Below are 13,517 nucleotides of genomic sequence, written 5' to 3' on the forward strand. Positions count from 1 at the left end.
TAGTATAATGTTTAAGAATTAGCCTAGACTTCTCTACCTTCAATATTGTTGTCAGTCCTAACTGCTTATTAGAATTCCTTTTATGATACTTAAATATCAGAGACACTTATTGTGATTTTAAGGAATTAATATCTAATAAGAGAAATATGAACTGACTTACTTGTTTTCCTTATCTTTTACCAATGGCTTAGATTTTCTTTTTCAAATGGATAAGAGCCACATCAGAAAATAAAGAAATGGATAAAGTGTAACCTTTTTCTTACCATTGGTTGATAAATAGGTACATGCATCATGTGAAGAAGCAATAAACAATCCCAAGTCAACGTTGGGATCAAAGCTGAACTCAAGAAGGAGAAACTCAAAACTAAATACAAAAGTAATCACAGCAGTGTGAAAATTCACGATAGAAAATTAAACCAACGGCACATAAGCTTTTAATCTTTTAAATTTACAAGTGTAGATGTCACGTGATTATTATTTTTTTAAAAAAAATTTAACTTGATAAGATGTGTAAAGTTTACGTTTATAAATTTTTCAAGATCTTTTTATCTGCTCGATATAAGATTAAAACATTTAATTTAATTATTTTGCAATGAATAATATGACACAAGCAAAAAATTTAGAAATAAAAAAATTTAATTAAATTGCACTATACACTCGATCTTGCAAAGATAGATAGATTTAGACATAAAAGAAATCATAATTTATGAAAGGGGACACGATTAATCTGGGGCAAAGGCCAACCGTTGGCTTGCACAACGCCTCTACCTTGCAACTGTTCACATCCTCCCTTGCAGGCAATCCTGCATTCAGAAAGTTTTGCGTTCTTTAGAGTCATGCACATTGGCATGCAATCAATATGACACTTGATGAATGACCATCTTCCTCCTTTGGCAGCCCCTCTCACCATATGGGTAGAGATAATTAACATGATGATGATGATGGAACATAAGCGATCTTCTCTTGAGTTGAACATGACATGAGCTCTCCCAAAAACTTTTTATGATCAAAACATCATCACTTCGCATGTTGAGTGGTTGAAGCCTATGATTAATTTGAGAGGCGTGGAGAGAAATAAGGAGAGCGCTTTCAAATGGTTGGTCATTCTTTTTCACTTCCACATCTGCGCTCCAACGCAAATCATTTATGTAGGGGTGACTCAATAATTTCAAGGGTCTAATATATTTAATTAAAGTTTCTTTTTGAAATTAAGAAAATAAAAATATTTTTATTAAAATAGCCATTATTATTAGTTGATTGAGCATAAGAGAAATAGTTGATAACTAATATAATTGCGAAAATTGAGAAGTGATAAAAAAAATTAAAATTTATTAAGCACATAATAAAAATTTTGAGAAAATATGTGATTTTATTAATTATTTAATTTTTTTAAAAATAAAATAAATAGTTCAGAATTAAAAAGAAAGTGAGAAGTGAGAGAAAATAGATAATTATTAAGTATAAGAGGATAAGTAAATATTTTATTAATTATTTTAATTTTTATATATTTTAATATAAATTAATTATATTATTATAAATTATGAAACCTATTAAAATTTGAAATCTAAAGTAAGGGTTTTGCCCGTCTTACCCTAGAGCCGACCTTTACCTAATGCCTTGATAGGGAGGTTTAGCCGCGCAGTCAAAAATAAATAAATTTTAAAAAATAAAGTAGTCCCATTTTTTTAATGTTTTCCTCTTTTATTATATATTTAATAAAAAATTATAAAAAACAAAAAACACAAGTATAATGCTAGGATCAAACATGAAAGACTATTGAAACGGTAAATGATAAAAAAAAAAAAAACAAATCAACAATTTGATATCATCAAAAATTAAAAAATTACATTGCATTTTGCTAACCTTTTTGCTTTGAATTTTCTTGTGTCTTTATTTATTTATTTTTTACTTCTTCATTTGGTTTTTAATACTATTTGATTTTAGTATCCCATACTTTCACAGTTTCACTCTTCTTTCACATCTGTAATTATTTTGTTTTTTTTTCTAATTTATTTATTTGGTACTCTCTCAATTATTGTTTATTCGATTATTTGTTGCATAAAAATTAATGAATATGAATAGCTGTTTTTTTCCCTAATTTATTTATTTTGTACTCTCTCAATTATTGTTTATTCAATTATTTGTTGCATAAAAATTGATGAAAAATTTGTTAGAGATGTTTTTTAAAATATGTTAGATTGAAATTGTACAAGAACAATGTTTTTTATGGGATCTTTTCTGTTGACATGAATTAATTTTTTAAAAAAATAATCTTATACTAACACTTCATGTACTAATATTCACTCTTACTAATAAAAATTAATATGCTTGGCCTGTTAAATATTTTTTAGTTTTTAATTAATAAATTAACATAAAAAACCCATATCTTATTTAAAATATATATTATAATGTAACAGGATAAAAGTTCAAATTAAAAAAATAATCCTTTCAATTTATGTCATATAATTTTTAATTTTATTAATAAATATAATTTCTTAAAAAAAATTTACCTTATTTTACTATGTTATTTATAATTAATTTAACTGGACATAAAACAAAATAAGATTTCTATCTTGATTAAACTATATTATATTAGATTTCATTACTTGGATTTATCTTTCTATTTAACCCATATCCAAATAAAGGACTCTTTTAAAATTTTAGAATAAAACCAATCCAAAATTAAACTCTAATTTAAATTAATTTATTTTTTTGTTATTTATAAAATCTTTCTCATCTAATAAATACACGTATTGTTTTGATAAAGTATCTGTATCACATAATATGGGTACTATACAATATAATACATTTTTTTAAAATTTTATCTTATTAAATTATTAAAAACTTATTTTTTTTATTTTTTTAAATGATAAGTTATTTTTATGAATCTTAATTTTTAAGATTTAAACTTTGAACAAAAAAATTCTAAAAAATCAAATTTCAGGTTAAATGTTTTTTTATTTTTAATTAATAAATAATATGAAAAACACATTCTTATTCAAAAATATATATTATAAAGGAACATGTTGAGAATTTAAATTTAAAAAATAATCTTTTGAATTTATGTCATATAATTTTTAATTTTATTAATAAATATAATTTTTTTAAATTTTTTATTATATATGTTATTTATAATTAATTTAACTAGATATAAAAAAAAATAAAATTTCTATCTTGATTTAAGCAGATTAGATTTCATTACTTGATTTTATCTTTCAATTTTATCCCATATCCAAATAAAGGATCCTAGTAAAATTCTACAATATCAAACTTTGATTGAAATTAATTTATTTTTCTGTTATTTATAAAATATTTCTCACCTTATAAATACAAAGGTTGATAACAAGGTTTTTTTATTCACTTAAACCAAAAGCCTTGTCACCATGAAAACCTTAGTAATTTTGTTGCTGCTGTCACTCACTTTGGTTATCACTGCTTTGCATGTAAATGCATCATCCGATGACGCATGGTCTAATGTTGAGAAACAGATAGAGAAACAGCGGTTGGACACCGGAGGCTTGAGCAGAGATAGTTTTCCGGAGGGTTTTGTGTTTGGGACGGCGGCATCGGCATATCAAGTTGAAGGAATGGCTAGCAAAGAGGGTAGAGGACCTAGTATATGGGATGTCTTTGTCAAAGTTCCAGGTTAAATGTTAAATGATATGATTGTTTATCCTGTTCCTTTCTTTTTTTTTTTGGTTTTTAATTTGAATAAGATTTTAAATGCTAATGCTAAAAGAAGAGATGTGATATATGCAACAGGAAATATTGTAAATAATGCTACAGGTGAAGTTTCTGTGGATCAGTATCATCGTTACAAGGTATGGCTTTTCCCCTTCCACCAATGCTAGCTAGCACTTTACTTTTTTTACCTTGTAAGAAAAGCCAAGCAATCAGATCTAGCTTGGTATATGGACTGTCACCACGTTATGTCAGCCTCATCTCTGCATCACATGAGAGTTGGGACAACTCAAAAGATTCTAAGACCATTTGTCACTCTTCCTGTTTGCAGGAAGATGTTGATCTGATGCATAAGTTGAACTTCGATGCCTACAGATTTTCGATCTCATGGTCCAGAATTTTTCCAAGTACATACACCATCTACCATGTCTATATCAACTTTCCATTAAATTGATAACATTTTGTATACACATTCCAATTTTTGACTAATTGTTGCTCATATTTATTCGTTTATGTAGATGGGACAGGAAAGGTAAACAGGAAGGGAGTTGCCTACTACAATAGATTGATCGACTCCATGCTTGAGAAAGGTATATTAATTTCAATACTATATATAGACTACTGGTTGAGCATAACCGAAATTTATGTGTCCACCACTACGTTAGACTCAAAGGTTTTGTATTCTATCTGTAGTTTTGTAAACTGGATGAAATGTAACCTCTTACTATCTATATGTAGGAATTACTCCATATGCGAATTTGTACCACTACGATCTCCCACTTGCACTTCAGGAGAAATATGGAGGTTTGCTGGGTGACCAAGTTGTGTAAGTGGAGAGACAACCTCTTTTTGTCAAGTGAAAGAGGCCATCATCACTTCAGAAAATTGTCTAAACAGTAAAATATATTTACAATGATTTGAAAAGCTGTTTGAATCTTGCAGGAAAGATTTTGCTGACTATGCAGATTTCTGTTTCAAGACATTTGGTGATAGAGTAAAGAATTGGATGACATTCAATGAACCAAGGGTGGTGGCTGCTCTTGGATTTGACAATGGAATCAATCCTCCTAATAGATGCTCAAAGCCATTTGGAAATTGTACTGCTGGAAACTCTGCAACCGAGCCTTATATTGCAGCACATAATTTGATCTTAAGTCATGCTGAAGCTGCTAAAAGATACCGCGAAAAATATCAGGTAGTGATCATTTTGAAGTTCTCAATTAATTGGTTCTTTGATAATTTAATACTTATCAGAATGATTTTCATTTGCTTCTTTCAGCCTAAACAGAAGGGAAGAATTGGAATCCTCCTGGACTTTGTTTGGTATGAACCTCTAACAAGAGGAAAGGCTGACAACTATGCAGCACAGAGAGCAAGAGACTTCCATGTTGGATGGTAAAATTCCTGAATATTTACTAAGAAATGCAACCTGTCTATATGTTTTTCTTGTCTTGTGAAGATTCAAACAGGACTCATGATAAAAGTAAAATGAATGAAACATTAAGACATCCAGAGCCCCAAAATAGACCTGCCTATACTAATCTAAGGAGGGAATGTTTTTGTGAATTCTATTTTGCAGGTTCCTGCACCCCCTTGTATATGGAGAATATCCAAGAACAATGCAAGAAATTGTGGGAGAAAGGCTTCCAAAGTTCAGCAAAAGTGATGTCAAGACTGTGAAAAACTCCTTTGATTTTATTGGTATCAACCAATACACTTCTTACTACATGTATGACCCGCATCAGCCTAAGCCCAATGTGACTGGTTACCAACAGGATTGGAATGTTGGGTTTGCTCGTAAGTCCCTTGATCATCCCTTCCTATCTCTTTGACCCAAAATATGGACTACTTACCTGTTTGTGTTTGCAATCAACAGATGAACGTACGGGAAACCCAATTGGTCGTCGGGTAAATCTTTTAACCCTCTTGCAATCATCACTGACTTTGCCAAATTCTTTAATATTTGACTTGCAATATTAATGCACAAAAAAAAAAAACTGCAGGCTTACTCTCAATGGCTGTACGAAGTTCCATGGGGTATGTACAAAGCTGTAACATATATAAAAGAGCGTTATGGAAACCCCAATGTAATTCTAGCAGAAAATGGTAAGGCAGCAAAGACTCTACCAGCTTGAAAAGCTTTTATTAACTAATTAAGCAAGGTTTGAATCTGATTCTAATTTGTTGATCAATGGCAGGAATGGATGACCCTGGCAATGTCACGCTTCCTGACGCATTGTATGATAGAGAGAGAGTAAATTATTATAGAAGCTACTTAAAGGAATTGAAGAGAGCCATGGATGATGGAGCCAATGTCACTGGCTACTTTGCTTGGTCATTGCTTGACAACTTTGAATGGCTTTCGGGGTACAGCTCTAGATTTGGCATAGTTTACGTTGATTTCAAAACTCTCAAGAGGTACCCAAAGATGTCAGCTCATTGGTTCAAACAAATGCTTGAGAGAAAGAAGCACTAGGATACACATATATAAGGTTATCTTGTTAGGTTTTTCAGGTCTTTTCCCATCTTCTTAATGCTCCTGTTTTTTATCTTTTTCTATATCTTTATCTAAAACATTTAATATCTTTTAGAGCTTCTGTAATATATAATATTATTCTGTGAGGCACGTTTTAATTTTGTGGAATTCCTTATTAACTGGTTAGATTAATTTTATACTTATATCTAACATCTTTAAGAGAAATATTTATGAAGAAATAGTATTCTCAAAACATAAAAACAAATAGTATTCAAGAATCACTGTTTCATGACTTACTTCGTTCACAACTTAAAGTGCTTATTCCACAGTCAAAATAACAACACAGGGAAGCTATAAAATTTTAAATAATGTAAATTATCCTTGGTCAAAACATATAAAAATATAAATTATTATTAATTTTTTCCACAATTAATATTTGGAGAATCGGAATATAAACCCTATAAGATTTATGATAGATAAAGGATATACAATATTTTAATTTAATGTTCAAATGATGAACTCAGGCAAGTCAATTTTTACTAAAAAAAAGAAAGAAAGAAACAAAACCAAACTCAAGAGGAAATTAAAATTAGAAATGAGCTAGAATGGTAAAGACTACCAAATAAAATATGTATTTCTACCGTTACAAACCCAATGAGTAGTTGTAAAACATCTCAAAAATATGGATTGAATTGTCTAAAAATTAAAAAAAATTGCATCACTCTTAATTACTCAAATTAAGACTCTATTTGATTGATTCATTGATACTTCAAAATTTTTGTTTTTGCAAATGATGAAATTGAAAACAAAAAATAAAAAATAAAAAATAAATTATTCATCTGATCACTTAATTTTAAAAAAATTTTATTTTAGTTACTCAACTTTAAATAAAAACACTTGTAATAAAAATTAATCATTTAAAAATCTTAATTTAAATTTATAAAAATGAATGTAAAAATATAAAATTAAAATAAATATTGTTAAAATATTAATATAAATATGTAAGGGTTATCATGATAAATAATATTATAAAAAGTAAATATATTTTTATAAAAAAGCAGTTTTGATTTTTGTGGCTTCAACTTGGGTGAACTCTCACAAACTCTTCCTAGAGAGTGACTCATCCAACGTGATTAAATGGGTGCGTAAATCAAATGAGGTTTCATAGAGAAAGAGAAAAGAGGTTATACAAATTTCCCAACTGTTGGCAAAGGTGAAGGAGTGGGAGATCTCTCATCCTCCACGTTCTGCTAATGGAGAGGTAGATGCCTTTAGCCAAAGGAGGGATAACAAGATTACAAGACTTGTTTTTGGTCAGCAGCCAAGGAGTTCAACAAAATTGCACAGAAGAGTAACCCAGCCGAGGAATCACAGAGACGCAGGTAGATTAGATGAGTGAATCAAGGGGGAATACGATATCTGTAATACTGTTCATGTACGGATAGGCTTCTTTGTTTTGATTTCGCTGGGCATGGACAGGCTATGGTAACTCTGCATTTATTTTTTGCTCAATGCAAAGAGCTACAGGTTTGCAAGAACCTGTTTTCAGTGTTTTGTATATCCCACTAATTAATAAAAGTAGATACTTTTCAAATATATATATATTTTTATATATATTTTTAATAAAATTAACCATTTTCAAATATTATAATAAAAGATACTTATCATGAAAGTTATCTTAAAATCTTGACATTAATGTTGACTTAGGATATGAACTTTAAATGTTAATATTCTTTATTATTGAATAATTATAGTATTAATATTAAATGTTATTATATTTTTTATTTTTAAATTATAATATATTGAAATATTTAATAATAATGAGTTTAACCAAATTCCTTAGATATAATGTTAATATTAAAAGACACATGCTTAGACAGGGTCAGGGAAATTAAAGTATCGGAAACGATGCGAAATCAGGAAACGAAATAAGAGAGATTGGCTAATCGGAGAAAGAAAAATAGTCGGAAAAGGCGCCTCCGCCGCTAAGGCAGACTCTCCACCTCGGAGCCTGAGAGGCCAGAAAAGGAGACGAGTGAATAACTGAGGGTTAAGGGTTTTTTTTTTGTTTTTGACGTGGATCGAGCAATTAATCAATAATAGATGGGGAATTTATTGGTGAAGAAACCCAAGATCACCGAAGTCGATCGAGCAATTCTCTCCCTCAAGACTCAGAGGCGCAAGCTGGGTCAATACCAACAACAGGTTTCTCTCTCTTTTTTCTCTTCTCATTTATTTCTTTGTAATTAAATATTACAGTGTTGGGTTTTTTTTTTTTGGTTGAATTTCTGTAATTTTACCTTTAGCTTCATTCTTTTTTTTTTTTTTAATTTCTCCTCTTTGTTAGCTTGAGGCTGTTATAGAAGCTGAAAAGCAAGCTGCTAGAGACTTGATTCGTGAAAAGAGAAAGGATAGAGCTTTGTTAGCATTGAAGAAGAAGAAAGCCCAGGAAGAATTATTGAAGCAAGTTGACACGTGGCTTATTAATGTCGAGCAACAAGTAAGTGAAACTGAATTATCGTAGTATATTTGATAATTGATTTGTTTTCTGAAAATGTAGCTACCTTATTTAAATTCTTTCAATCGATCTCTCACTGTTTAATGCTATATTTTTTTATTAATAAATTGTATAATAGTTTGATCAGATATCCACTCAATCTTTTACAATGTCTTTATTTTAGAGCTAGCATCAACATATGGATCTGTTCTGTTGCCTTGCTTTTGGGTTTTTGTATTACTGTTAAAAAAATGCTGTAGATAGATTAAAACACAGATTTTTGTTTCAGTTGGCAGATATTGAACTAGCAAGCAAGCAAAAAGCAGTTTTTGAGAGTTTGAAATCAGGTAACAATGCAATTAAGGCAATACAAAGTGAGATCAACCTAGAGGATGTCCAAAAGTTAATGGATGACACCGAAGAGGCTAAGGCTTATCAAGATGTAAGTGTCATTTCAATTCTTACTTCTCTTGATTCCATTTAAGTCATAATGGGCTTTGCTCTTTTGCTTGATTCCTCACTCTAAAATGACTTATGTTCCTTGATGGAGATTTCTCTTGTTTGTTCTCTGTCCCACTCTGTTCTGCTTCTTCTTCTTCTTTGTTTGTCTGCAAGTATTTGTCTGCTTTACATAAAGCTGTTTATCATGCCATCAACTAGTTGCATGTAAATCGGGGCATGCCAAGCTAGGTTTAGGGTTTTGAAGTCTTGAGAACAGAAAAATTTAGACTTGCATTACCATGTTGTCACTAAGATGCAGTATTCAAGTCTGCACGGGGTTGCATTACGTACATCTGTCATTTTCAAAATGCTGTTTGTCAAATTTTTTCTCTTAGATATGTTTTGGTTTAATATTTTAGATGATATCCCTCTAAATATCGGTGAATGACATTGGTAATCTGAAAAGCCTATAAACATGTAATGCTTCTGCTTGTTAAACAATTATGCTATAAATGGAGAATAAGCCATGTGTTATCCTGTTTTGTAAGAATCACTTATATTTTCCTTTTTCTGTGATTATTTTGTCAATCCGGGTTTTTTGTTATCCATCAAAAGGTATTGCGTTTGTTAATTCTTAACTTGAGCATTTCCTCTTCATTTGGGCTTGCAGCTTCTTCTCTATTCATTTTTTTTTTCTAAAAAAGAGCTGCCATATTTGTGATTTTGAAGGAAATCAATGCAATACTGGGAGAGAAATTATCAGCAGAAGATGAAGAGGAGATTTTGGCAGAATTTGAGACCTTGGAAACTCAGGTATTTGTTTCAGTTATAAGTGGCATAAAATTGCGTTTGAATGAGTAACAATCTATGGTTTGTTTGAACATTTAGGTGGTGCTCACAGAAGATCTTAATTTTTACAATTAATTAAACAAAACTTATAGGAGTATTAATTCATGAATTTTTCCACAAATATGCAAAAAATGGCCCTAGGCTTTGTAATACTAAAATCCTTTAGATCTAGGGGTTAAAAGTCACTATAGTCATTTTATAAGAAATGTATAAATTAACACTAAAACTTTTATGACTTGCAACAGTTACCTAACTTATTTTATCATTTTCCTCTCCAATGCTTTTACCCTCTTTGATGTGGGAAGGAAACCAGACAAACATAAGAGAAATTAGAGAGGGAGGAATAGAGGTGAAATACACCAAAAGGTTGGTCTTCTGGTTTCCAGTGCTGGGAAATAGAGAGAACAATCTGTTCTGTTCATAGATCCTAAAGTGAAAGTAGTCATTAAAAGTAATACTAGCATTCAAGTTGCGAAAGACCTTAGAAGTAAATATCCTAGCCCTTGAAATAAATCCAATTTCAACCATGCTATACAACTTAAAGAAAATAAACGGAAAAGACATAAATACCCCTTAACGGAACCTACTTGTTTGAAAAATAGAATGAGCAATGTTGTGCTACATTACTTCTACAATAGCACGACCACACACACACACACACACACACACACACGTTTTTATGTAACACATACAATTTTTACTATCGCATCACATCTGAGGTGAAAAAAACTCAGCTGCAACAATACCTTTTCAGACTAAACCTCTAGTAATTAAATTTTTAGCTTGCCTGCACATTTCTGCTTTATTTGCTGGTGGCATCCAGAACCTGCTAGATTGGAAAAGCTGCTCTGGGTATTAAATAAATAGAATGTCTTATACCCTTCATTGGTGGCAACCTGTCTTACAATTCTTCACTTTCTGCATTCTCAAAATCATCAAGCAACTTTTTAATTTTCACTTGATGAGTATCTTTATCAGCCTGTACAATTCTTCCAAACAACACATGAATCATACCTAATTCCTTTCATGGATGCTATGTGAGCTCCTAATTGTCCCTTTGAGGAGTTATTATTACGGCCACTGCATCCATGTTGATAAAAATTATGCCAGACCTCATCTTTGTAGACATTACCTATATTAAATTGCAGTAAATGTTTTGAACTAATAAGAATTTCATCATCATCTTTTGAGTCCATGAAATCTTGCAAGGATGGGGATGTTTCTCCTCTTCAATTTTTATGGACTATGTTTGCAACACTATCATTTTGAAAAAATGCTGTCTTAAACCTTGGGGCTAGTTAAGATTCACTACACAACCAGACCTTAACCTTTAATAAATAATAAATCGATTTCTTCTTTTAGAGCTTTATCATGTTTGTCATGTGAATTCCAAAAAGTGATCTTCGTTACTTTTACCCTCTGGTTAGTGTACATGACTAGACGTTACAAAAGCTTGTCCAACTTAAACGGCTTGTCCACTGATCTCTAATCCAATTTGACAAAACTTGAATTTATTGACAAGTTAATGCCCCAAACATTAAAGTGACCCTATTGATGGCGGATGGAAAGAAGCATTTGAAGGATTGAATTTTCTAGGTCTTTTTTTTGTTATTTGTTATATTTTATCAAGTTAACTGTAATTTTTATAGTAGTTAGGATATTTTAGAATATTTAGGTTATTCTATATTAATTAGTATAAAAGGGATTGCCAATGCTGTCTTTAGGGGCTGTGGACTTCTGTGATATGTATCTTTTTTATTCTCATTTTTGTGCTTACTAATAAATAAAGAGTAGGATGGCTTTTGCTTTATATAAATTTTTCTCTTTCCCTTTGGCCCATTTGAGTTTTGTTTATATCATGATAGTTTTCTGATTATTGCTCAGAGATAAATTTAGTATGAGATTATATGTTGAACCATGAGACCTTATGTCTTTGGTTATGTTAAGCTTGGCTTATTTCTTCCTTTTGATTTGATTATTTATGTAAAAGAAGGGATTTTTTGGTGGTTTATAAGCATGTGAACGCCATTTGTTTAATGCGTCATTCGGGATTTAATTTTGTTTCATAGCATATGACATTGTACCCTCAACCATCTTTCTGAATGTCAAACTGTATCTTTGGTTTAGATGGCTGTTCAACATATGCCGGAAGTGCCTACCACAGCACCATCTGAAGAACAAAATTTGGATCTTCCTAATGTGCCAACCAAGAAACCAGTTGCTTCCAATGCTGCTAGAGATGATGATGAAATTGCTTCAGCTGAAGTTTCCACCAAAAGAAGAGGTTTCTGCCTCTCTCTCTCTTTCTTTCTACACATTCATGCACCGACACAAGCACTCTCTTTCACTCTCTCACACTCACTTCCAAAGTGCCCATGCTTTCACACACATCACACATGCATGCACTCCCTACTTGATTGAGACTTTCAAACGCCTGACAGTTTTTGAAAATGCAGTTATGGAGGAACCATTGCCTGCATGATTAAGAAAACGATGTGGCTGTTTCATGAGCAGCCTGCCATTATTAATGAACAGCTCCCAGCTGCCTGATTCACGTCTTTTCATTTGGTTCTTTCTATAATTGTCTATGTGATGGGTTGAGTTTGGTGGTAAATTATTTCCATGTCAGTTTGTACAGATCTGTATAAATACCTGTTTGATCATATAATGCTTATTGAAATTGCTTATTTTCTGCCCATGTAAATCTTTAGTGTAGTGCTCGCCATGAGTCCTGCTCACAGATGGCACATTAATTTCTTGGATGCACTGAATGTGCTTCATCTATCTGGATAAGGTTTGAACTGTTAAGCTAGTGTAAATGCCACATTGCATCGTTCACGTATAAGCGTGGGAAGTGGACGCCCTATCACAGGGAACTCCTTGCTGACAAGAATTTCTCATTTCTGGATGCTGTTAACAGCATTTTCCTGTTCATATATTATTAATGAGTAGTGATTAGATTCTACTGGTGTAATAATTGCTCCAAATTACTTCTATTCTTTGGTGCTATTCCGCAAAGTTATTCATTGACAAAATGAATCCTGGAATTTAATAATATATGAAAGATCATATACGGGTTGCGGTCAGGTATTGGATCCTTGACTTTCACAATTAAAATCGGGTTGGTTTGGGCATGCCTTGTGGGTCGGGTCGGTTTTGGCCACTTCTGTCATTGCTCATTAGCCTTTGCCAAATTTAATAGTAGACGCATTACAATTCCACAAACGTAAATAGCAGGACTTGGTCGGAGGTCAACGGTCATTTTCTTCCAATATGCACGTTTAAAAAGAATTATGTCACTAACGCTAGACGGGACACTAGCCTGCCTCCAATCAAGTGTTTGTCAGATTATCAAATAGTACCATGCTTCTTCATAAATAATAATGCTTCATGACTTGGTCTTCTCTTTTCTTTTTTTACCAAATACAAAATATTTGTTAGGTATTATCCCAGTTATATGTTGGGCATTAGAAGATTTTTTTTTAAATTATCATAATTAATAAAAACTTTAAAGAATATATATAATATGTATTTATTATTGAATTAAAATATTCAGATGTAACTTGCAGGGGC

At 31.4% G+C, this 13,517-nt stretch overlaps 2 protein-coding genes across 2 annotated transcripts; both read left to right on the forward strand.

The window, feature by feature from the left end:
- LOC18611915 (beta-glucosidase 44) lies at positions 3,384–6,173 on the forward strand. The gene is made up of 11 exons (XM_018117101.1): positions 3,384–3,645; positions 3,763–3,821; positions 4,013–4,088; positions 4,200–4,271; positions 4,420–4,507; positions 4,624–4,876; positions 4,961–5,076; positions 5,261–5,478; positions 5,558–5,589; positions 5,685–5,787; positions 5,880–6,173. The coding sequence occupies exons 1-11, from the start codon at positions 3,384–3,386 to the stop codon at positions 6,155–6,157; spliced, it is 1,557 nt and encodes a 518-aa protein (XP_017972590.1). The 3' UTR covers positions 6,158–6,173.
- Positions 7,981–12,642, forward strand: LOC18611916 (vacuolar protein sorting-associated protein 20 homolog 2). Its single transcript, XM_018120901.1, has 6 exons — positions 7,981–8,362; positions 8,505–8,657; positions 8,944–9,096; positions 9,825–9,908; positions 12,072–12,228; positions 12,401–12,642. Exons 1-6 carry the CDS (start codon positions 8,261–8,263, stop codon positions 12,424–12,426), a joined length of 675 nt encoding a protein of 224 aa, XP_017976390.1. The 5' UTR covers positions 7,981–8,260; the 3' UTR covers positions 12,427–12,642.

Source organism: Theobroma cacao, chromosome 1, assembly GCF_000208745.1.
Source record: "Theobroma cacao cultivar B97-61/B2 chromosome 1, Criollo_cocoa_genome_V2, whole genome shotgun sequence".
Lineage (NCBI taxonomy): Eukaryota > Viridiplantae > Streptophyta > Magnoliopsida > Malvales > Malvaceae > Theobroma > Theobroma cacao.